A 22,601-nucleotide genomic window follows, 5' to 3' on the forward strand; every position below is an offset into this window, starting at 1 on the left:
TGGCACAGCCTCGCTGTTTGACGCTGGCACAGCCTCGCTGTGTGAGGCTGGCACAGCCTCGCTGTTTGACGCTGGCACAGCCTCGCTGTTTGACGCTGGCACAGCCTCGCTGTGTGAGGCTGGCACAGCCTCGCTGTTTGACGCTGGCACAGCCTCGCTGTTTGACGCTGGCACAGCCTCGCTGTTTGACGCTGGCACAGCCTCGCTGTTTGACGCTGGCACAGCCTCGCTGTTTGACGCTGGCACAGCCTCGCTGTGTGAGGCTGGCACAGCCCCGCTGTGTGAGGCTGGCACAGCCTCGCTGTTTGACGCTGGCACAGCCTCGCAGTTTGACGCTGGCACAGCCTCGCTGTTTGACGCTGGCACAGCCTCGCTGTTTGACGCTGGCACAGCCTCGCTGTGTGAGGCCGGCACAGCCTCGCTGTGTGAGGCTGGCACAGCCTCGCTGTTTGACGCTGGCACAGCCTCGCTGTTTGACGCTGGCACAGCCTCGCTGTTTGACGCTGGCACAGCCTCGCTGTGTGAGGCTGGCACAGCCTCGCTGTGTGAGGCTGGCACAGCCTCGCTGTTTGACGCTGGCACAGCCTCGCTGTTTGACGCTGGCACAGCCTCGCTGTTTGACGCTGGCACAGCCTCGCTGTTTGACGCTAGCACAGCCTCGCTGTGGGAGGCTGGCACAGCCTCGCTGTTTGACGCTGGCACAGCCTCGCTGTTTGACGCTGGCACAGCCTCGCTGTGTGAGGCTGGCACAGCCTCGCTGTGTGAGGCTGGCACAGCCTCGCTGTTTGACGCTGGCACAGCCTAGCGTTTGACGCTGGCACAGCCTCGCTGTTTGACGCTGGCACAGCCTCGCTGTTTGACGCTGGCACAGCCTCGCTGTGTGAGGCTGGCACAGCCTCGCTGTTTGACGCTGGCACAGCCTCGCTGTTTGACGCTGGCACAGCCTCGCTGTTTGACGCTGGCACAGCCTCGCTGTGTGAGGCTGGCACAGCCCCCCTGTGTGAGGCTGGCACAGCCCCGCTGTTTGACGCTGGCACAGCCTCGCGTTTGACGCTGGCACAGCCTCGCTGTTTGACGCTGGCACAGCCTCGCTGTTTGACGCTGGCACAGCCTCGCTGTGTGAGGCTGGCACAGCCTCGCTGTGTGAGGCTGGCACAGCCTCGCTGTTTGACGCTGGCACAGCCTCGCTGTTTGACGCTGGCACAGCCTCGCTGTTTGACGCTGGCACAGCCTCGCTGTGTGAGGCTGGCACAGCCTCGCTGTTTGACGCTGGCACAGCCTCGCTGTTTGACGCTGGCACAGCCTCGCTGTTTGACGCTGGCACAGCCTCGCTGTTTGACGCTAGCACAGCCTCGCTGTGGGAGGCTGGCACAGCCTCGCTGTTTGACGCTGGCACAGCCTCGCTGTTTGACGCTGGCACAGCCTCGCTGTGGAGGCTGGCACAGCCTCGCTGTTGAGCTGGCACAGCCTCGCTGTTTGACGCTGGCACAGCCTGCGTTGAGCTGGCACAGCCTCGCTGTTGAGCTGGCACAGCCTCGCTGTTTGACGCTGGCACAGCCTGCGTTGAGCTGGCACAGCCTCGCTGTTTGACGCTGGCACAGCCTCGCTGTTTGACGCTGGCACAGCCTCGCTGTTGAGCTGGCACAGCCTCGCTGTGTGAGGCTGGCACAGCCCGCTGTGTGAGGCTGGCACAGCCCGCTGTTTGACGCTGGCACAGCCTCGCGTTTGACGCTGGCACAGCCTCGCTGTTTGACGCTGGCACAGCCTCGCTGTTTGACGCTGGCACAGCCTCGCTGTGTGAGGCTGGCACAGCCTCGCTGTGTGAGGCTGGCACAGCCTCGCTGTTTGACGCTGGCACAGCCTCGCTGTTTGACGCTGGCACAGCCTCGCTGTTTGACGCTGGCACAGCCTCGCTGTGTGAGGCTGGCACAGCCTCGCTGTTTGACGCTGGCACAGCCTCGCTGTTTGACGCTGGCACAGCCTCGCTGTTTGACGCTGGCACAGCCTCGCTGTTTGACGCTAGCACAGCCTCGCTGTGGGAGGCTGGCACAGCCTCGCTGTTTGACGGGTGGCACAGCCTCGCTGTTTGACGCTGGCACAGCCTCGCTGTGTTTACGGGTGGCACAGCCTCGCTGTGTTTACGGGTGGCACAGCCTCGCTGTTTGACGCTGGCACAGCCTAGCTGTGTGACGGGTGGCACAGCCTCGCTGTTTGACGCTGGCACAGCCTCGCTGTTTGACGCTGGCACAGCCTCGCTGTGTTTACGGGTGGCACAGCCTCGCTGTGTGAGGCTGGCACAGCCTCGCTGTGTGAGGCTGGCACAGCCTCGCTGTTTGACGCTGGCACAGCCTCGCTGTTTTGGAACCCGCTGGCACAGCCTCGCTGTTTGACGCTGGCACAGCCTCGCTGTTTGACGCTGGCACAGCCTCGCTGTTTGACGCTGGCACAGCCTCGCTGTGTGAGGCTGGCACAGCCTCGCTGTTGACGCTGGCACAGCCTCGCTGTTTGACGCTGGCACAGCCTCGCTGTTTGACGCTGGCACAGCCTCGCTGTTTGACGGGTGGCACAGCCTCGCTGTTTGACGCTAGGGACAGCCTCGCTGTTTGGACGGGTGGCACAGCCTCGCTGTTTGACGCTGGCACAGCCTCGCTGTTTGACGCTGGCACAGCCTCGCTGTGTGAGGCTGGCACAGCCCCCGCTGTGTTTACGGGTGGCACAGCCTCGCTGTTTGACGCTGGCACAGCCTAGCTGTTTGACGCTGGCACAGCCTCGCTGTGTTTACGGGTGGCACAGCCTCGCTGTGTGAGGCTGGCACAGCCTCGCTGTTTGACGCTGGCACAGCCTCGCTGTTTGACGCTGGCACAGCCTCGCTGTTTGACGCTGGCACAGCCTCGCTGTTTGACGCTGGCACAGCCTCGCTGTGTGAGGCTGGCACAGCCTCGCTGTGTTTACGCTGGCACAGCCTCGCTGTTTGACGCTGGCACAGCCTCGCTGTGTTTACGGGTGGCACAGCCTCGCTGTGTTTACGCTGGCACAGCCTCGCTGTGTGAGGCTGGCACAGCCTCGCTGTTTGACGCTGGCACAGCCTCGCTGTTTGACGCTGGCACAGCCTCGCTGTTTGACGCTGGCACAGCCTCGCTGTGTGAGGCTGGCACAGCCTCGCTGTGTGAGGCTGGCACAGCCTCGCTGTTTGACGCTGGCACAGCCTCGCTGTTTGACGCTGGCACAGCCTCGCTGTTTGAGGGTGGCACAGCCTCGCTGTGTGAGGCTGGCACAGCCTCGCTGTTTGACGCTGGCACAGCCTCGCTGTTTGACGCTGGCACAGCCTCGCTGTTTGACGCTGGCACAGCCTCGCTGTTTGACGGGTGGCACAGCCTCGCTGTTTGACGCTGGCACAGCCTCGCTGTTTGACGCTGGCACAGCCTCGCTGTTTGACGCTGGCACAGCCTCGCTGTGTTTAGCTGGCACAGCCTCGCAGTTTGACGCTGGCACAGCCTCGCTGTTTGACGCTGGCACAGCCTCGCTGTTTGACGCTGGCACAGCCTCGCTGTGTTTACGGGTGGCACAGCCTCGCTGTGTGAGGCTGGCACAGCCTCGCTGTTTGACGCTGGCACAGCCTCGCTGTTTGACGCTGGCACAGCCTCGCTGTGTGAGGCTGGCACAGCCTCGCTGTGTGAGGCTGGCACAGCCTCGCTGTTTGACGCTGGCACAGCCTCGCTGTTTGACGCTGGCACAGCCTCGCTGTTTGACGCTGGCACAGCCTCGCTGTTTGACGCTAGCACAGCCTCGCTGTGGGACGCTGGCACAGCCTCGCTGTGTGAGGCTGGCACAGCCTCGCTGTTTGACGCTGGCACAGCCTCGCTGTGTGAGGCTGGCACAGCCTCGCTGTTTGACGCTGGCACAGCCTCGCTTTTTGACGCTGGCACAGCCTCGCTGTTTGACGCTGGCACAGCCTCGCTGTTGACGCTGGCACAGCCTCGCTGTTTGACGCTGGCACAGCCTCGCTGTGTGAGGCTGGCACAGCCTCGCTGTGTGAGGCTGGCACAGCCTCGCTGTTTGACGCTGGCACAGCCTCGCAGTTTGACGCTGGCACAGCCTCGCTGTTTGACGCTGGCACAGCCTCGCTGTTTGACGCTGGCACAGCCTCGCTGTGTGAGGCTGGCACAGCCTCGCTGTGTGAGGCTGGCACAGCCTCGCTGTTTGACGCTGGCACAGCCTCGCTGTTTGACGCTGGCACAGCCTCGCTGTTTGACGCTGGCACAGCCTCGCTGTTTGACGCTGGCACAGCCTCGCTGTTTGACGCTGGCACAGCCTCGCTGTTTGACGCTGGCACAGCCTCGCTTTTTGACGCTGACAGATCTTACTCAACTCGCGTCAGATCTTAACCTACTCTTGACCCTACCCTTCTTTTGGAAGGGGAGAACATGTACTCCCATGCTGGTAGGGGAGTACAATATCCCTAGGGACCAAGTACTCCCCTGCTAGTGGGGGAGTACATTGGCCCTAGGGATGGTGTACTCCCCCCGGGGAGTACACCATCCCTAGGGACAGTGTACGCCCCCCTTAGGGAGAGTACACCATCCGTAGGGATAGTGTACTCCCCTACCTCGAGAGGGGGGGAGTACATTGACCCTAGGGATAGTGTATCCCCGGGAGTACACTATCCCAAGGGTCAATGTACTCCCCCCCTCTCGAGGTGGGGGAGTACACTATCCCTAGGGATGGTGTACTCTCCCTAAGGGGAGAGTACACTGTCTCTAGGGATGGTGTACTCCTGGGAGTCAATGGTCACGAGAGTATAATGCCCCGCCCAGACCGGCATCGGTGCGAGAGAGACAGAGCGACGAGTGTCGGAACCAGCCATATCGGTTCAAAGCCGGACCGAGTGCCGGCGAGTGCAATACTGTACGCGGGCAGTGTCGCACTGTCAAACCAGTGGAGTGGAAAACTCTCCGCACTTCCTCGTACGGAATTCCGCCGACGCAGCTGACTTCGGACACGGCGGTGATATTGCGTACGGGCTGCCCTTTCGGCTTTGCATGAAAATGCAAGCGCGTCACGCTGTCTGAAAGTTACCCCTCCGGAAACTCCACACCTCCGCATTCCAAGCGACGCTTGCTTTCACAGTGAACAAGTTTGTCGCTGCGAAGGCCTCGAAGGGAGCGCACAGCGGGGCAGAAGACCAGCTGAGGCGCTCAAAACTCTAGACGCGTTTTGAGCCCCACAGTCGTTGCTAACCCGTGACACGTATCTGAGCGTAGGTCGATGGACATCCTAGCAAACCCGATCAAAGCACCGAGCAAACTCCGAGGAAGAACCGAGCAAGTGCCAAAATTTTATCAGCACTCGCGAGCAGTGGAGAGGTTTGAACACCTTCACCAGTCTTCTGGCACACTGAGAGGCAGCCCGAATGGAAAACGGACAACATGCTGCGTCGTTTCGCAAATGCTCACCGCCTGAACTCAACGATTGACCCCCCCTTCCTCCCCGTGCAGCGGCACCTCGGCAGCACACTGGGAGGGAAGCCGTGCACGTGGCACAACCAACGGCACGTGGACTAATGCCTTTCCTCTCATCCTTCCTTTTTTTCTAATAACGGCTCTGGTGGCGCCAGCAACCAGGTCGCGGCTGCAATGATGAAACAGGTCCAGCGCGGTGGCAGGTCGGGCACGTGGTGGAACTCGTCGAGAGCGCCCCGCCCGGCCCCGCCCCGCCCGGCCCCGCCCGGCCCCGCCCCGCCCCGCCCCGCCCCACCCCGCCCCGCCTTTGTGGCCGCGTCAGCTCGCGAGTCAGCGAGGCCCGCTTGCGAGTGGCTGGGCCGGCCGGCCCGTCAGTGTGCTAGCCTATCCTGTAAAAATAGATCTCGTCCATTTACGAAGATTTTTCGAAGCACGAGCAGTCATCGTAACTTCGCAAAGATTCTTCGTGATTGTGTAGAGGTTCCTCCGGCAACATTCTTTTTCCAGTTCGTGAATTGCTAATTTATTTCTCACAGCGTACGGCACACCATCTACATACCGCGGTATGACACGCCAGCCATCGAGAGGCTCGTCGAAGGAACGCAAATATAAACAAAATTCAATCACCGCGGCACGCGGGGACAGGGGAGACAAAGGAGAGCAGGGGGGGGCAGAGAGAGAGAGAGAGATAGAGAGAGAGAGAGAGAGAGAGAGAGAGAGAGAGAGAGAGAGAGAGAGAGAGAGAGAGAGGCAACTCGCAATCAGCAGCGGTGCTTCATCGGGGCGAGCGACGCGCAGATTGAAAAGATTTCTGCCGTCTACGTTGCGGCCGCGCGTGTCATTTCGAGAACAGAGGGGAGCAGCAGACTCATTCCGCGAGCCGTGTTCGTCGCTCTGTCCCTCTCGCGCCAGGAGGCACGCCCCGTGAGTGCGAGAGAGGCAGAGCGACGAACACGAGTCGGAATGAGTCTGCAGGTTGGAGAGAGTTAAGGACTCTAGGAGAGAGAGGCCCAGGCGGGGCGAGGTGGTGGCGTCTATAGGGTCTTCTTGGCCTGCTCCGCAGAGCCCAGCCCTGCTTCACCAGGAAGGCAACCGGCCGCGCCGCGCCTTGCAAACCCTGGCTTGCCAGTGGCCTGCCAGTGGCCTGCCTGCCCCGGCCAAGCGGTCCCCATTGTTCCACAAGTGCCGCTGGCTGCGACTGGCTGGCTGGCTGCCGAGGAGACGGTGGCGCGTCAAAAGCCGAGGCGGCGGTGGAAGTCACCCTGTCCGCCTCTATCGCACTCCCGGGGCGCCCGGTAAAAGTGCGAGGGAGACAGTGTGCCAGTTCTGAATCCATCTGCAGGTTAGTATTCAGGCGGCGGACGACACGGTGACGGAGCAGCTGCCGAGCTGAAGATGGAGTGTAGAAAGAGACAGCGACGAGCGGGGAGACAGGGGAGCGAGAGAGATAGAGAGGTATAGAGATAGATTGAGATACATAGAGATAGATAGATGTAAAGATAGAGAAAGATAGGAGAGGCACAGGCGGGCGCCATTGGAGGAATGAAATGCAGAGCAAAGGACTCTTTCCCTCTAATAAAGGGCTTCCACGAAGTGCTATGGTAACGCGATCGGTGGACCGATTCCACCATTGTTTCGATGCTCTCTCTCTCTTTTTTTCTCTCTCTCTCTCTCTCTCTCTCTCTCTCTCTCTCTCTCTCTCTCTCTCTCTCTCTCTCTCTCGCAGCGCGCAGGATGACACAGAGCGTTGAAACCACTGTTCGGAATCGGTCTGCAGTCTCCCGTGACCGGATCAAAGGGCGGCGGGAGCGCTGCGGGCGCACGCTAAGCCCGGGGTGGTCGCTCCCCCCGTTCATCCGTTTATCCGCCTCCTACTAAAAACACCTTTTATTTTCTAGGGAAGTGACCTTTGTTCGTTCCTACACAGGAAATGTTTGCGTAGTCGATGTTCGACGCTGGCAGAAGAGAAAGCGTGCCTCCCCCGTTTCAGGTCCCCGTCGGGCCGCCCTCACCCTGCCAGGCCCTCCAGGAAGGGAGTCATAGGCGGCGAAAGGGGGCGACTCCAGCACCGGGGATTTCTGATCTCTGATTGATTCCGAGATCGTTCGCTGTCTCTCTCACACCTATAGAGGACGCCCCAGGGGTGCGAGAGAGACAGAGCGACGGAAACGACTCTCAGTCTGCCGTGCTCGGAAGGCGTTGATCTTCGTGCCACGGCGTGTCTCTCTCCACGCCGGGCCAGTCCTCCGTGGATTGGCTTCGTTTCGGACTGCGCGAGGGGCAGGTGAAGCAGGCGGAGGAGCACACGAAAAAAGAAAGACTGCACGAGTAAGGCTCGATAGACCAAACTCGATAGCCGCAATCGAAAAGCGGAAATCCGATGCGACTCTCATTGGAAAGAATGTGACACAATGCTGAAACGAACGTGATATTTAGTCACATTCGTTTCATGGAGTTGACGGTCCACATACTGTGGAGTAGCTCAGAGCCCCAGTGCGAACGCGGAAGACCTCCAAATTCAAAGTGTGCTGACGGGAAATTCCACACCTCCGCATTTAAAATGTGTGTCCACACTTGATTTCACAGTGACCTACTTTTGGTTGTGGGTGCCGGATTTTCAGTATAGCAGCCATCAAACGAGGTGTTTTTTCCGCGCAGGTGAGGAAGGCGAGGCCGGCAGGGCAGCAGACGGAGCCTCCACGCGCCGTACACAACGACACGGCACCAATCAGAGGGAACACGTGGTCCGGGAGTGGAAAGAAGGGGGGGGATGTGGAGGTAGCATTACCCCCATTTCCGTTCAATTAACCAGCGGTTTCACTGGGCGGGGAAGGGAAGAGGGGGAGGGGAGGGGGGAGCACTTACCAGGCACCAGGCAGAGTTACATCAGCCCCCCCCCCCTCCCTCCCCCTGCTTGCGCTTCCGTGGGTCGCGCACCACCAGCTGGGAAGGGGAACCCCCTCCCCTGTAGGGGAAGGGGGAGGGGGGGATGTTGTCTGAAGAGGGGTGAAAGTGGGAGGGGGTAGAGGAATCCTTGAGTCCAGCGGCTGGACAGGCTCTGCCATGAAGGCTCTGCCATGAAGGCTCTGCCATGAAGGCTCTGCCACGAAGGCTCGAGGGTCCATTCCGAGAGGGCCTCTCCAGAATGTTGAACCGAGCAGGGCCCAGGCCGCTTCCCGGGGAACTATAAACCCTCTTCCTACAAGCAGCGAGGTTTCGGACGGTCGTCAAGACAAATGCCGCGAGAGCGCCCCCCAAAAAAACGCATGGGATAGGAAAGGGATGGGTCATTGGGTTTCGCATTTTCCTTAAGGTTTTGATCTGATTCAGTGCAAGCCAGCAGGGACGTGTGCAGAACGTTTTACTGGGGGGGGGGGCTATTGCCCAACTTGCAGGGCTGCCTAGCTTGAAGCCAGCGGTCAGCAAGGTGCACGCACTTTGCGCAATTTTCTGGCCCCCATAGCTCTTCACAGCGGTTTTGAGACGAAACTCTTCGTTCACGAGACATGAAAGCAAGGATCGTAGATAGTGGCAAACGAGGAGGAGGAACACTCAGAAACTTGCTCCCCCCTGTGCGAAATGTTTAGCGAAAGCCCACCCTTTTTTTGAGATAGGAGAGGGGGGGGGGGAGGGCACGCCTCTCCGGTATTGCGCCTGAGGAGGAAAGTGTTCCTTGTTTGAGGAGGCCGTGGCCTTCCGGCCTTCCGGTGTAGGGCCTGGGGCTCTGCCACGGCGCTGCCGCGCTGCCAGCCTCCACGGCGGCTCTTTAGAGGGCGGGCGGCGAAGCGGCGGACGTGCGGCCCGCTCCAAGGGCGCTGTGAAATCCGAGTGGCGCTGCCCCGCCCCGCCCCGCCCCGCCCCGGCCACGCAGCGCGCCGAACGCGCGAACAAATACTGAGGCAAGTAGGCTAGCCGGTGCAATGCTCGCATGAATATGGAGGGGCCCGCAAAACGCCGCTCAGTTCACCCCGGGATGTGACGTCACGTTCCTGGAATCCCAGTCCGGCCCGCGGTGCCCCCCCCCCTCCCTCCCAAACGCCATATCATCTCCGTGTGTTTAATTTCCCGCGCCTCGCGAGAGCGCCCCTCGCTTCACACATTTAATTTGGCGGGCGTGCATGCGAGGCGCGCGGAGGAAACACACAAACACCGCGTGCGCTCACACGTGCACCAACACACACGCACTCACACGCACACACACAATAACACAAAGCGCAAACCCCTCTTCGCCGGATGCGATTCAAAGTGGCGCGACGCGCCTCGACAACGCGGCTCAAGACCCTCGCTCGGAATGCCGCGGCACGCCCCCGCGGGTGAGAGATGCAAGCGGACGCTTTCAAACGGCGCTCCTTCGCTCTGTCTCTCTCGCACAGCCAGACCGCATGAGTGCGAGAGAGACTAGTCATGCGGCCAACTGACTGGTTCCGAGAGTCATGGGTTTCGTCGCTCTGTCTCTCTCGCACTCGCGGGGCGGCCAGGTGCAAGAGAGACAGGGCGACGAAAACGACCCTCGGAATCAGTCTTCGTCGTCTCGCGTCGTCTGGGGATATCCGATGACTTCATTCCTTTTTAACTTTTTTACAACCAAACAGTGTAGTACAGAGGCTATTTTCTTGGATGTACGAAAAAGTACCTCGCAAATCATTCAAACGCTGAAATTCAAAGGATGTACCCTCAAAACCTTACATACCATTTTAGGCCTGACAAACAGAGCTAGATTGTCATAACAAAGCATTTTGAGCATATGTAAAAGCTGGCGAGGTAAATACTTCGTAATTTGCGTGTTCATTAGGTGGAAGCTGCACTGCTCAAACACCGCAAAGGCGCTGACCCACTCGGCGGGCGCAACAGCCTGTGGCCATCCAGGGGCGACCTTTTTTCTTGGGGGGGGGGGAAGGGGGGGAAGAGAGGCACCTTCTGCCTACTTACAGGGGCAAAGTAGGGCCGGGGGCGAAAAATGCCGAGTGAAGTCTGCAAGAGATAAGACTGTGAGGGGGAGGGCGGTTCGGCAGTGTCCCTGCAGAGTGGCCGGGCCGGCGGCGCGCTGCTCTCCGTCAAACCGAGTTGGCGTGACTCCGGCGGCCTCGTCGTGATGACGTCATCGCAGCACGGCGCCACCGCTTACCTGCAACAAAGAGAAAGACACCTTTGTCACGCAAAGTTATACTTCCCACAGTTCCGCCCTCCCCAGGTCCCCGGCCGTCTCCGCCGCCCCGGCCCGGCCAAGGGCCCGGTCCACGCCGATGGAGAAGTCTCGCCGCGTAGCGTGACTCATCCCTGTCGGCTGGACTCAAGCAGCGAACACTGCGGACGTGTAGAATTTCAATATTTGCCAAGTTCTGCATGTTTGCGCCACGCCAAGAGATATGGATTCTGTGTGCCTCTCCACTCTAGAAGTGTGGAGACTGTGGAAATGCAGATACCTCAAACCCAACTCTAAGTGCGGCGGAGAATCATTCCGCACTAGGAGTGTGGAGTTCTGTACACTTTGGTTACATAGTGCTGGGCAGCATTGCTCTCGGACGGCAACGGAAAGCGGGTCACGTGATTGGACGAGCCCGGACTTCGCCAGCAACTTACTACGGCTAAAGTTGGTTTGGGGGCCTACCGGCTCCAGCAAGGCCACTAGGCCGCGTTGCTGTGTCGTGCGACTTTCATGATCGTATCAGCGGCTCGGCAGTGGCTTGGGCCTGCTGCTGGTGAGGCTAGAAATTTATAGCCGAGCCTTGCCTGCAGTAGAGCCACGCCACTGCAAGGCAGTAAGACGAGCCGGGGGGAGGGGGTAACAACTGCCGGCCAAGGATTGCACAGGAATATCAACAGCTTCACGAAAATTGCCAAGGGCCTACAACAAAAGCGCTCACGATGACTTATTAAAACATAAATTACATCAAATATGTTAGCAAAAATTTAACGAGGCACGAGGATGTTAGTACGGAGATTCCAGCTTTTAGACGGGCCTCTGCAAGTGGAAAAATTCGGAACGCAACGTTGCCAATCCCACGGAGAGATCCGCAAAGCGACCCTATTTTAGATCACGAATCGAGTTCTCCAAATCGAATTGGATATATTTATGTCTAAAAAAGGGGTCAAATGAGAACTTTGTTGTAGTTTTGGCCAAATATAACTCGTTTCGGAAATTTCACATTTTTGTCGCGTCATAGAGTCGAATCGAATGTACCCGACTCGACTTCCAAGCATTCGCGCCCCACTTCAACCGAGCTCCCTCTGACAGGCAGCGGCATGATACACTGCCATAATCCGTCACCCGAACGTCACCTCGTCACGTCACCCGGACGTCACCCGGACGTCACCTCGTCACGTCACCCGGACGTCACCCGAACGTCACCTCGTCAGTGGCGCCGACGTGACAGAGCCGCGTGCCATCCCGGCGGCCAAAGAGGGCCCGAAGAGCCACTGGGGCCACAAGGGTGGCGCGAGGAGAGGGCCGCACACCGGGCGACAAATGACTGCCGGTGCGATTCGTTTCCAACTTCCATCGCGTCGCCCGGCCTGGCCTCGCCTTCTCGCTTCCGCCCATTACCCCGCACGTACTTCTAGGAAGGGGCGCCGCGGCACTCCGTCGCTCTCGAATAAAAGTTGACACGCGGTCTGTCCGTCCGCTCGCCTCTCTCACGTACTTCACGCCCCACCCCGCTAAGACCCCGCAGCGCCCCGCAGCGCCCCGCAGCGCCCCACAGCGCCCCGCGGCAGTATGCCGGCATATTGCCGCCAGCTGGGCCGGGCCCTGCCGGGGCCGGGCCCTGGGGCGGCGCTCCCTTACATGACGCACCACGCGGCGGAGGGCCCGGCTCACAGTTACACTCATGCGGCGTGGCGCTCAATAAAAATGGCTTTCGACAGCAGAAAGCAGCTGGTCCCTGTCAATGAGGCTCTGGGGTATGGTCGTGCGACAAGCACGTGTCCAGGCGCTAACACTCAGTGCCACTCACACAAAAGGCGCTCTCTCTCTCTCTCTCTCTCTCTCTCTCTCTCTCTCTCTCTCTCTCTCTCTCTCTCTCTCCCCTCTCTCCAGGAGGGGGACCACATTGACCTTGCTGGGTGGTGCCGACGTCAACTCTTCGTCCGGTGCGCTGCGTGGGGCGGCCTGTGTTTCACCGTAGCCTCCACCCCGGCCTCCACCACGGCCTCCGCCACGGCCTCCACCCCGGCCTCCGCCACGGCCTCCACCACGGCCTCCACCACGGCCTCCGCCACGGCCTCCACCCCGGCCTCCGCCACGGCCTCCACCACGGCCTCCACCACGGCCTCCGCCACGGCCTCCACCACGGCCTCCACCACGGTCTCCGCCACGGCCTCCGCTACGGCCTCCGCCACGGCCTCCATCACGGTCTCCAACGGCCTCCACCACGCGGCCTGCACGTCAGGACCGCCATGGAGGCGAGAAGGCGGCGCAGGCAGAAACGGTCCGGCGGGAGCCCCACCTGCGCGATGGCACGGATTGGAATGGGATTGGTCCCATCCCCATCGGGGCTCCCATCGGGGCTCCCATCGGGGCAGCCTAGCCGCGTAGGCCGTAGGCCCTTCTCTGCCGCGCCGCCCGCGGGCACAAGCTAGGGTGACCCCCTTCCCGTAAGCCGAAGCCGAGAACCCCATTGGCCTATTTCGCTCTCGCCCCCCTTCCGCCCACGCAGCATCCCCCCGCTTGCTGCGCTGCCCCGCCGCGCGGCAGCCTCGAACAAGGGCCGTCCCTTCTGACGCCTCGCGTCAACACGCTCCGCCAACACAAGGGCCGCAAACGCGCTGCAAACTGGCGCCACGCCGCCGCGTCCGACCGCCAGATGCGCGTCCAACGAGGTTCGACCTCCGGCCTTGCCGACTCGACGGCTGCCGGAGCATGCCAGGGCAGAGCGGGGCGGAGGCGAAGGAAGGGGGTCAGGAGAAGGCAAAAGGGGTAACCCCCTCCCCCCACACACACACACACATACCACACACGCCAAACAGTGCCCAACAACGGAAGGCCACTGACAACTGAGTGGTCATCGGACAGAACAACCTATTTTCAATGGGTTTTCCATGTGACTTACGTCCTTATGCCCAACGGCCGCTGAACTAAAGAGTGAGAATTATGACCAAATTTTGACGTTGGGGGAAGGCTTTGACCCCTGCTAGATTGGACGCAGTGGCCGCGCGACTCTCTGACAACTTTGAGATGGCGGCCCTTCAGAATGAAGTGTGGCCGAGCGATCCCGAGGCGGGGCATGAAAGGAGATAAGTCCAAAGGGCGGGCAACTGTTGCGACCCCACCCCCTGAACGCCCTGGACCCTCGAGTCCGGCTGGCGCGCCGCTGCATGGCCATGGCCCCCGCCAAGTGGTTTCACAGCGAGTTTCACACGCAGCGAGCACGGGGCCGATCTCGTCTCTCTGCGACGGAGCGCTGCTGCTGTTGTGGGGGGCCGGAGTTCGACCGCGGTCTCGCCCCGCCGAGCCGAGCCACGCCGCAGCCTTTAACACGACCAGCACGGGTTCCTTTCCCGGTTCGTGGCGTCGCCGCACGCGCGCGCGAAATTGGGTAAGGCCGCGGACAGAAGTTGTGCGAAGGCCGATCAGTGTGCACCACTGCAGAAGTGTGGGGAACTTCCCACTTCTTGGTGTGGAGGAATTCTCCGCACCCGGACGTCTCCACACAACCCGTCTAGACGTGAAGAACTTCACACTTGGAGTGTGGAGACCGCATACCCTGCCCTTCTATGTGCACGGACTGCAAACTCCTACCCTCCGCATTCCACCCACGGACTTCTCGGTGTTACAGTGTCATCGCGCCACTTTGCGCCCCAGCCGCCAGATCCACAATCCCCGACCCGGATTTATTGTCGGTCGCGACCGCCATCCTTCGCTGTCAATCGGCAGTCGTCCTGGCGTCATGGGCCCCAGGACCTGGGGGCTCGGCCGGGGGCGGCGGCCAAAAACGCGGAGCACGTTCGGGGGCCATCCAAGGGGGGCGACCATTCCATAGTACTCCCAGCAGAAAGGAAAAAAAAGAACAAGCGCCAGACCGAAAACAATAAAGGTTCTTGGGATGGGAGCCACTCAAAAAGAACTTCCACGAGTCCCGTTTGACTTCTACGAGGCCGTTTTTGGTTTCTACGAGGTACTCCCTCAGGCCACACGCTTCATGTTGGGCGCTACGCGACTGTTCTCGTGCAGTGTGTGAAAACGAAGGACAACGAAGGGGACAACCAACGCTGCTCAAGATGCATGCTTGGGAAGGCCGCAGGGTCGAGCAGATTGACAGATCGTCTGGAGCTTCGTCCCTTGACGCTCTTCTCAGCTCCGGAGCCACGCTTCAGTGCTCTGCTTGCCGTATTGAGGCTCTGAGGCAGGTGGCAGGGGGGGAGGGGGGGTCAGGGGTCAGGGGCCCAGAGGCAGGAGCAGGCGACAGGGGACGCTTGGCCCAAAGCCAGGTGCAATCAATGGTTCCGTGAAACCTGACCGAGCCGAACTTAATCAACCCGGTGCACACAATGAACAGGACGCAATCGATTATGAAATACTCGGCATTTTTTTCTGAGAGGAACACTGCACTGGTTGTTGTTGTTTTGGCTCTTTCGCTTGCGAGGCAAGGCCCGCGGGCTGCACACTGCAAAAGTGAGACGCACGGCTCCAGCGAGACGCGGAGGAAAAGCAGTGTGTCAGGCAAAGAGGAAAGGCCACCTGGGTTGGAAGCCAGGGAGGAAACACAGCCGCCCCCTCCACCGTGAAGCCATGCAGAGCAGTGCTGCCGAGCCCCCTGCGACTGCGACCCGCCGAAGCAGCCACGTAAGGGCACCGAGGCATGACCGGGGGCTTTCACTGAGCGGATCCGTGGAAACAGGAGAAACGGCGACATGACAAAAGCGTGATGGCCGGCATTGCCGCGCCCCTCACGTGCCTGGAACACGGTCAGGGATTACGATGTACGGGAGGCGGGGCAGCTAGCGGGCAGTTCATAACAGGGGCAGGCAGACGACCGTTACGCAACGGGGATCCTGAAGGAATGTGTGTGCAATCCATCATTGATTTTCAATCGACTCGGTTGTGACGACCGGTGCGGTTTCGATTGAGAAGAGGGTGAAGATTCCTGATTCTGTTACAAACTGCTCCACCCGCACTAAACCTACACTGTAAGAATTAATCCCAGCTCACGAAGATTCTCGTAGTTCACGCCGATTATGCTCCTAAATTCACGACTCTGTGGACGGTTTGTTTGATAAAATCATGTCGCGTGCCTGGCAGTGTGGGGCGCGCGTGTGTGATACGTCTCAATGGGTGCGACACTCTAAGTCTGACGCTCGGTTGTGTGCGAGACTCGGCGTCCCCCGGCTGGAAACACTTCCCTCCGCAAGGACTTTGCGTCACACACTATTCGGTGCATGCCCGTCCGACACTAAGCCTGTGGCTCGGCAGCACAGGTGCAAGGGAGACACAGGCCGGCAAAGTAAGGGGCACCCCTATGCGAAATGGAACCCCCATGTGTCGCCGCAGGGCGCCTCGGGGTGCCGCAGGGTGGCAGCACACGTGCGCTGCGAGGGGGCCAGCCCGGGCCAGCCAAGCCGCGCAGCATGCCGCTTAACGCGATGGCCTCGTCCAAGTTCGTCGGCAACTGAACTCCGGGTTCGCGTCGCGGCGGGGCGACTCAGTGGCGGGTGCGGCGGCGGCTCTTGGGCTGCGGCAAGGCACTTCTTGCCTACTTACAGGGGCACAGTATGGATTTTTGCCTCGATTTTTGCCTTCCTACGTGGGCGAGGAAGCTTTCAAATTCGGCATGATAGTTCGGTCCACGCCCCGGAAAGCTCTTCCCGAATACTGTTCAATTTCCTAGGGGCTTATCCTCAGACGCCTTACAGTCAATATGTACGCGAAAATGCTTTTCCATCTGTATCCAAGATACGGGATGTTTGGCGTTCAGCTTGTTCCTGGCCGTGGCCTGCGGGCACGGCTCGATGCCGTTGCGACCACATGGGGACCCGTCCGGCGCCCTCGGCCTGCGGCGGCCCTGCGACCGCGCCCCGCCACACAGCGCGCATTTCATCCGTGCCTAATAGTTTCACGAAGTTTGACCAGAAGCGAGTCACCGAGCGCGGGGGGGGGGGGGGGCATGTTTGACTAGAGCCCAAAAGCCTGAGGCCCCGAGCCCCGGCCCGAGAGAGCTGAGCGGGGACAGGCACGGCCGGGGAGGGGCAGGGGGAGGGCTCAGGACAGTGACACATACGCTGTAAACACCCTTACGGTAAGATAATTCCCACCCCTACCCACAGCAAGGGTCACGACATCGTACACACCCCACATGGAGCCGAGCCGGGTCGCAGCGCAAATTCGTCCTGGGAGGGCCCTCTGGGGGTCGGCGGGGCTAGGCGGGGCCTGGCACGGCGTGGTGGGGCTCGGCAGGGCGTGACCGGGCTTGGCAGGGATCGGCAGGGCAGGGAACGGCGCGGAAGGGTCCGCTTTAAACTACTCAACGCACCGAGTTCGTTAGCGCTAACAGCATTTGCTTACCTTTAGGCGCCGGCGTGAGCGTCATGAAGCTCGAGTGCACGTTGGCCTGCGTGAAGTTGTACTTCTTCATGAAGTCGAAGCGCCGCGTCGTGCCCCTGGAGCGCGACAGCCCGCCCACGGCCTGGTTCACGGCCCGGATGTACTCGCGCACGCCGAAGTTGGTGTGCGGCACGAGCAGGCCGATGGTGAGGTTGCGAGGCGTCGGCGGCGCCGCGGCCTCTTCTTCGCGGGGGCGGCCCGTCAGACCGTACCCGGCCCCGCGCGTCGTGCCGCCGCCCGGCGCACCGCTGCCCGTCGGCTGGCGCCAGGACGCCGACGACGACAGGGGCGCGGGGCTGGCCAGCGCGGCCGCCAGCGTGCAGAGCAGCAGCAGGAGGCATGTCGTGGCCACCTCGCCGTGGAGACGCATAGTACGGCATCAGGGGCCCCCGGACCGCGGCGACGACCTCGAGGACCGCCTGGACGACGACGACCTTGGCGACGACCTTGACGACGACCTGGGCGGCGACCTTGACGTCGGTGGGCGCCACTCACTCATCCTGCGGCATCGGCGCACCCGCAGCGCAGAGCAGCGCCACTGTGGCCGCGCATCCGCGAGGAGGCCGTCGAGGCGCGAGGCAGCACGGCAGGCCCTGCAAGGCGGACACGGTGAGCGGACTGTGGCCGCCGTGCACGGCCGGGGCAGGCAGGGCCTGGTCCATCCCAGGAGGGGGCAAGGCTCTTCACTTCGCGCCTTTCCAAACAATCGGGGAAATGGTCTCAGGACTCCCCCCCCCTCCCCAAACACACAGACACACACCGCACACACGCATAGCCAGACACGCAAACTCTCTCTCTCTCTCTCTCTCTCTCTCTCTCTCTCTCTCTCTCTCTCTCTCTCTCTCTCACACACACACACACACACACACACACACACACACACACACACACACACACAGACGGCCAGACGAGAAACAGACACGCCCAGACGATGGCGGACACGTAATTAGACGCGCCCAGGTGTGCTTTTCATCAAAGGCTCCCCCGTCGTCGCCGCGAGCCGGGCCGCCGATCACCAGACTGTATTAATAACTCGACAAGGGAGGGGAGGGGAGGTGGGGGAAGAGGATAGGGGTAGGGGGTCGTGGATTGAGAGCGAAGAACTGCCGCCGCGGGGAGGCCGCCGTGGGCGCACCATCATTGCTTTCCAAATCATGCCTCCGCGACCCCTCCCCCTCCCCCTCCCCCACCGAGGGACCGAAAATAAGGGGAGGGAGGCGATCACCAGAAGGGGCCGCGAAGGCGGCGGCGGGGAAGCGGGCGCGGCGCCACTGTAACAACATAACCGGCGACTGCCGCTCCTCGGCATGCCGCGCTCTGCTCCCGGAAACGGAAATTTGGCAACACGAAGAAACTTTGGGGGAAGCTGCGCCTCCACTTGGCGTCGATATGCATGGCGCGCTACGGCGAGACAGAGCAAGACGCGCTGCTGGGAATGAGCTTGTTGCTCGGTTAGGGCAGGCTTGGGGCAGGCTTGGGGCAGGCTTGGGGCAGGCTTGGGGCAGGCTTGGGGCAGGCTTGCGGTAAGCTTGCGGCAGGCACGATTGAGGCAGGCAGGCTGGCTTCACTGTAAGATCAAGTGTGGAGCACTCCATCCGACTCCATCACAACTTCTCATTTGTAATGCAGAGGTGTGAAAATTTGCAGTCTCGACACTTGGAAGTGCTGAAGTTCGCAGCCTCTACACTGCAAGCGAAGGAGTTCCCCTCGCCATGTCAGGAGGTAGGGAGCTCTGTGCGCTACTCCACTCGAAGCGTATGGAGACTGCAAAACCCCTCACGTCTAAGAAAGGAGAGTTTCCGCTCACTCTTGGTTTCACAGTGTCCGGGCCGAGCGCCCGCGGACAGGGCGATAGGCCATCCGGGCGCAGGCGTGCGCGGCGGGCCTGCCTGCCTCGCAAGGCGCTCTCGGCGAGACACTGCGACGACGATGACGGAGCACCCGCCGCCCCGCTCCGCCCCGAGCCGAGCGCCCGGACTGGGGCAGCGCTTCGATGGCCGACGGGTGCATCACTCAATGTTTAATTAAATCAATTAGCAAGGCCGAAGGGGCGCGCATTAATTGAACACGTCGTCGCCCGGATAGGAGGGGGGAGCGGGGGCAGCGGCCACGGATGAGTCGTGCACGCCGCCTGCCTGCTAGGCAGCCCGGGGAAAAGGGGCGGGGGGGGGGGGAAGGGCTTATCAAGTGACTCGGAGTGAGACCAGCAGCCTAATTCCGAGGGATCGTTTCGTCGCTCTGTCTCTCTCGCACTCGTGGGAGCGCCCCGTGAGTGCGAGAGAGACGGAGCGACGAAATCGTCCTTCGGAATCAGACGGCAGCTGAATGCGAAGAAGTGGGTGCAGGCCTGGCGGGCACTGTGTAACCGTGCACTTGGAATGCGGAAGAGAGGGAAATGCAGCGTTCGCGCAGACAGACAGAAAGAGCCAGACGGACAGACAGACAGACAGAGACAGAGAAAGTCGTAGATAATCATTACCAATGCTCTCACGCGCCGCCAAAACTCATTTTCTTCCCAAGACAAACTTCTGTGGCCGCTGACATTTATTAGGACCAGCCTCTCCCCCACACCGACTCCACCGCCGCCGCGGGTCGCCGCCACACTGTAGGCCGGGGCCGGGGAGCCCGTCTTAATTTCCCTTTCCCTCGGCGCGGCGGGCTGGGAAAGGTGTGCCGGGTGATTAGAGACCATTATCCAGCCAGCGATATACATATATCTCAACTTTCTGACAGCGGCTTGGAAAAAAAAATCGAATAAAAACAAATTTGGACGCGTCTTTGTGTGGCGCTTATCCCGCGTTTTCTTTATCGCCATTGCTGTTTTTGCTTTTCGCGCGCGTCCTTTCTCGCCGTGTCCGTGCGCCCTATTTGTCACCGTGACACACGTACACAGCAGCTGTCGGCGAGGCCCGCGAACTCATCAGCTCCTTCGAAGGACTTCGCGCTCCGCGTCGGCCCCGCCGTGCGGAAGAGGCGGCACACTGTGGCACAAAGTGCGCAGAAACGCCGCACTTGAAAATGCGGCGGAGCGGAACTTGAAGTATCCGCACTTGAAAGCGCAGGGTTTGCAGGCTCCACTCTTCAAGTGTGGAGTTTACTCGACACCTCCCAGGAAGACTCGACTATCTTCGCGCGCCCAATAGACACTCGACTATCTCCACGAGCCCGATAGACACTCGACTATCTTCGCGAGCCCGATAGACACTCGACTATCTCAAATCAGGTCGCCTCAAAAAGCTAGCAAAGGAAACTTTAGATTCTTCGGAACAATTAGATAATCATGTGTGGTAATGTCCGAGGTATTCATCGCAAAGTCCAGTCTTTTCCGAACACGACGGCATATGATTTATTCACGTAAGTACACAACAACACACAAAAATATTGAGCTAAAAGTTAGAACACGCAGAATTGAGAACGAGCTCGATTAAAACAAAATACAAGGAGATTGTAGTCGCGGAGTTGTCTCAAAGGTTTGAAAATATATAGGAGATGAAATTCCTTTAGTTTTTTGTTCGCAAAAAACTATAGTTTGGTTGTAATTGCCGTAAAAACAAACGACCATAACCTCACTTTATTTTTCAGATTGCGCTTTTTGAGATGATTCTCACTCTAGTAATTAATTTGAGCGCAGTACAATCATCTCTTAGTATGTATCTGATAAGTGCCATCAAAAGGAAAACTACTTGTAGAATTCATATTGATTTATGAGACAATATATGTAAAAACTGAGATAGTCGAGTGTCTATCGGGCTCGCGAAGATAGTCGAGTGTCTATCGGGCTCGTGGAGATAGTCGAGTCTCTATCGGGCGCGCGAAGATAGTCGAGTCTTCCTGGGGAGGTGTCGACGTCCGCACCACACGGCAAAAACAGTGTCCGGGTTTCCCGGGCGCACCCTGGGAAAGCAGGTCATTTTTCCAGTGTGGGCCCGGACACTGTTTTTGCCGTGCATGCCAAGACATAAGGGTTTGTGAGCTACTCCAATTTTGCAGTGTGCCGACTTCAAACTCCATGCGTCCAAATGTGGAGGAAAGTTGAGGCCAAGTCGGGTGCCCGCGGGGTGGGCCTGCAGTGCGGCAGTGCGCCAGATGGCGGCTCTAGGCCCGCCTCTAGGCCCGCCGCCCACCGCCATGGCGTTACTTTCAATGTCACGGTGTGGACGCCCCACCCAGCCCCACCAAGCCCCACCCAGCCCCACCCAGGTAGTGTTCGTGATTGGGCGGGCGGCGACGCCATGGCGCGCCCGACGTCTTTGCCGGCCGGGCGGCCGCCCAGCCCGCCCAAACGCTCGTCGGGCGGGGCGGCCGCCCGGCCCGAGATTTCAGTCCGGGCGGCCGGTTACCCGTGCGCCCGACCGGCGTTTTGCCACCTAGATGGCAGCACCTCTCGGGTCTAGCACAAGGTGAAGGGGTGAGGTGCGGGTGGAGGAGGCCGTTTAGGCGCGAACCGGAGTCGAACCGGAGACACCTTCGGCTGTTCGGTTTTAGAGTGTCCGAAGCTCGCCGGGGTGCGGCGCTGCAGTCTGCTTTCCGTCGGGCGGTGACCGCCCGCCCAATCTCGATCACTACACCCAGGCCCCAGCACCCAGCAGGCCCAGTCCGAACAGTGCGGATCCTCTCTCTTCCCCTTTGCGGACGCACCGTGAGAGCGTGCGTGCGAGAGAGACAGCGCCACAGCGCAGACACTCTTTCGGCCTGCGGGGCGGAGGTCCTGCGCACATGTCCCGCCCCAGCGCTGCCACATAAGTAAACGAAAATTCCCACAGCGTACCCAGCGTTGAAATGATTGCTTTTCGGGTTGTGTTATGCTTCCAATGAGTGGCTCAGCCGAGGGGGTATGCGCTCTCTGAACCTGTGTACCGACTATTACGCTATTACGCTCTATTACGCCACAAATTAATCGGAATTTAGCTTAAAACGGCCTAAAACACACCAAAATTGATAAAATTTTGACAATTTCGGCTATTACGCGTCTATTACGCGTATTATTACGCGTGCTATTACAGATAGAGTGAACCGACTATTACGCGAGTGCATACCCCCTCGGGCTCAGCCTGAGCTTTAGCGACGCTGTCGGCACTACTGGTGCATCGAAGGAAAATTATCCCCTTCTGAGGTGGCAGCCTGGTCCAATCCAGCCCTGTTAGGACGATGCCTCGTGGAGGTGGCAGGCCAAATGAAGAGCAAAAACAGGAGGCGAGAAGGGAGGGGGGAGGGGCGGCAGCCGGGGCCAACACGGAATGGGGTTGACGTCTCGCCTCCCCGCCGCCTTGGCCGCCGAGCGCAACGCCGCCGGAAAAGTGTCGGTCATGTGCAGCCCTCTGGCACCACCCCGCCGTCTCCCCTCTCGCCCTCCAGGAAAGGAGGAGGACCTCCGCCCCTCCCAGGACTCGCCAGGACCCCAACATTCAAAACGGTCAGCGGGCCGTAAAGTATGGGCGTCGCGTCAAGCAGCCGACTACGCGACAACGCTGCGGCGCCGGGGGGAAGAAGGAGAAGAAGAAGAAGAAGAAGAAGAAGAAGAAGAAGAAGAAGAAGAAGAAGAAGAAGAAGAAGAAGAAGAAGAAGAAGAAGAAGAAGAGGGGGAAGGAAGGCGAGCCACCCACCAC

The 22,601-nt window shown here is 60.3% G+C and overlaps 1 protein-coding gene across 6 annotated transcripts in view; it reads right to left on the bottom strand.

Moving 5' to 3' along the window:
- Positions 1–22,601, bottom strand: part of LOC117650665 (glutamate receptor ionotropic, NMDA 2B) — a 100,404-nt gene that overhangs the window by 52,852 nt on the left and 24,951 nt on the right. The window contains exon 1 of one of the 6 annotated variants that reach the window (XM_034394232.1): positions 16,957–17,117. The exons of 2 other annotated variants lie outside the window; for them this stretch is intronic. In XM_034394232.1, coding sequence (XP_034250123.1) covers positions 16,957–17,026 — 70 coding nt within the window. In that variant the 5' untranslated portion in view covers positions 17,027–17,117. Of the gene's footprint in view, positions 1–16,956; positions 17,118–22,601 lie in introns of those variants that run through there. 3 more of the 6 variants (XM_034394228.1, XM_034394230.1, XM_034394229.1) reach the window with 3 other exon arrangements.

This window comes from Thrips palmi, unplaced genomic scaffold (genome assembly GCF_012932325.1).
Source record: "Thrips palmi isolate BJ-2018 unplaced genomic scaffold, TpBJ-2018v1 HiC_scaffold_5, whole genome shotgun sequence".
NCBI classification, from domain to species: Eukaryota; Metazoa; Arthropoda; class Insecta; order Thysanoptera; family Thripidae; genus Thrips; species Thrips palmi.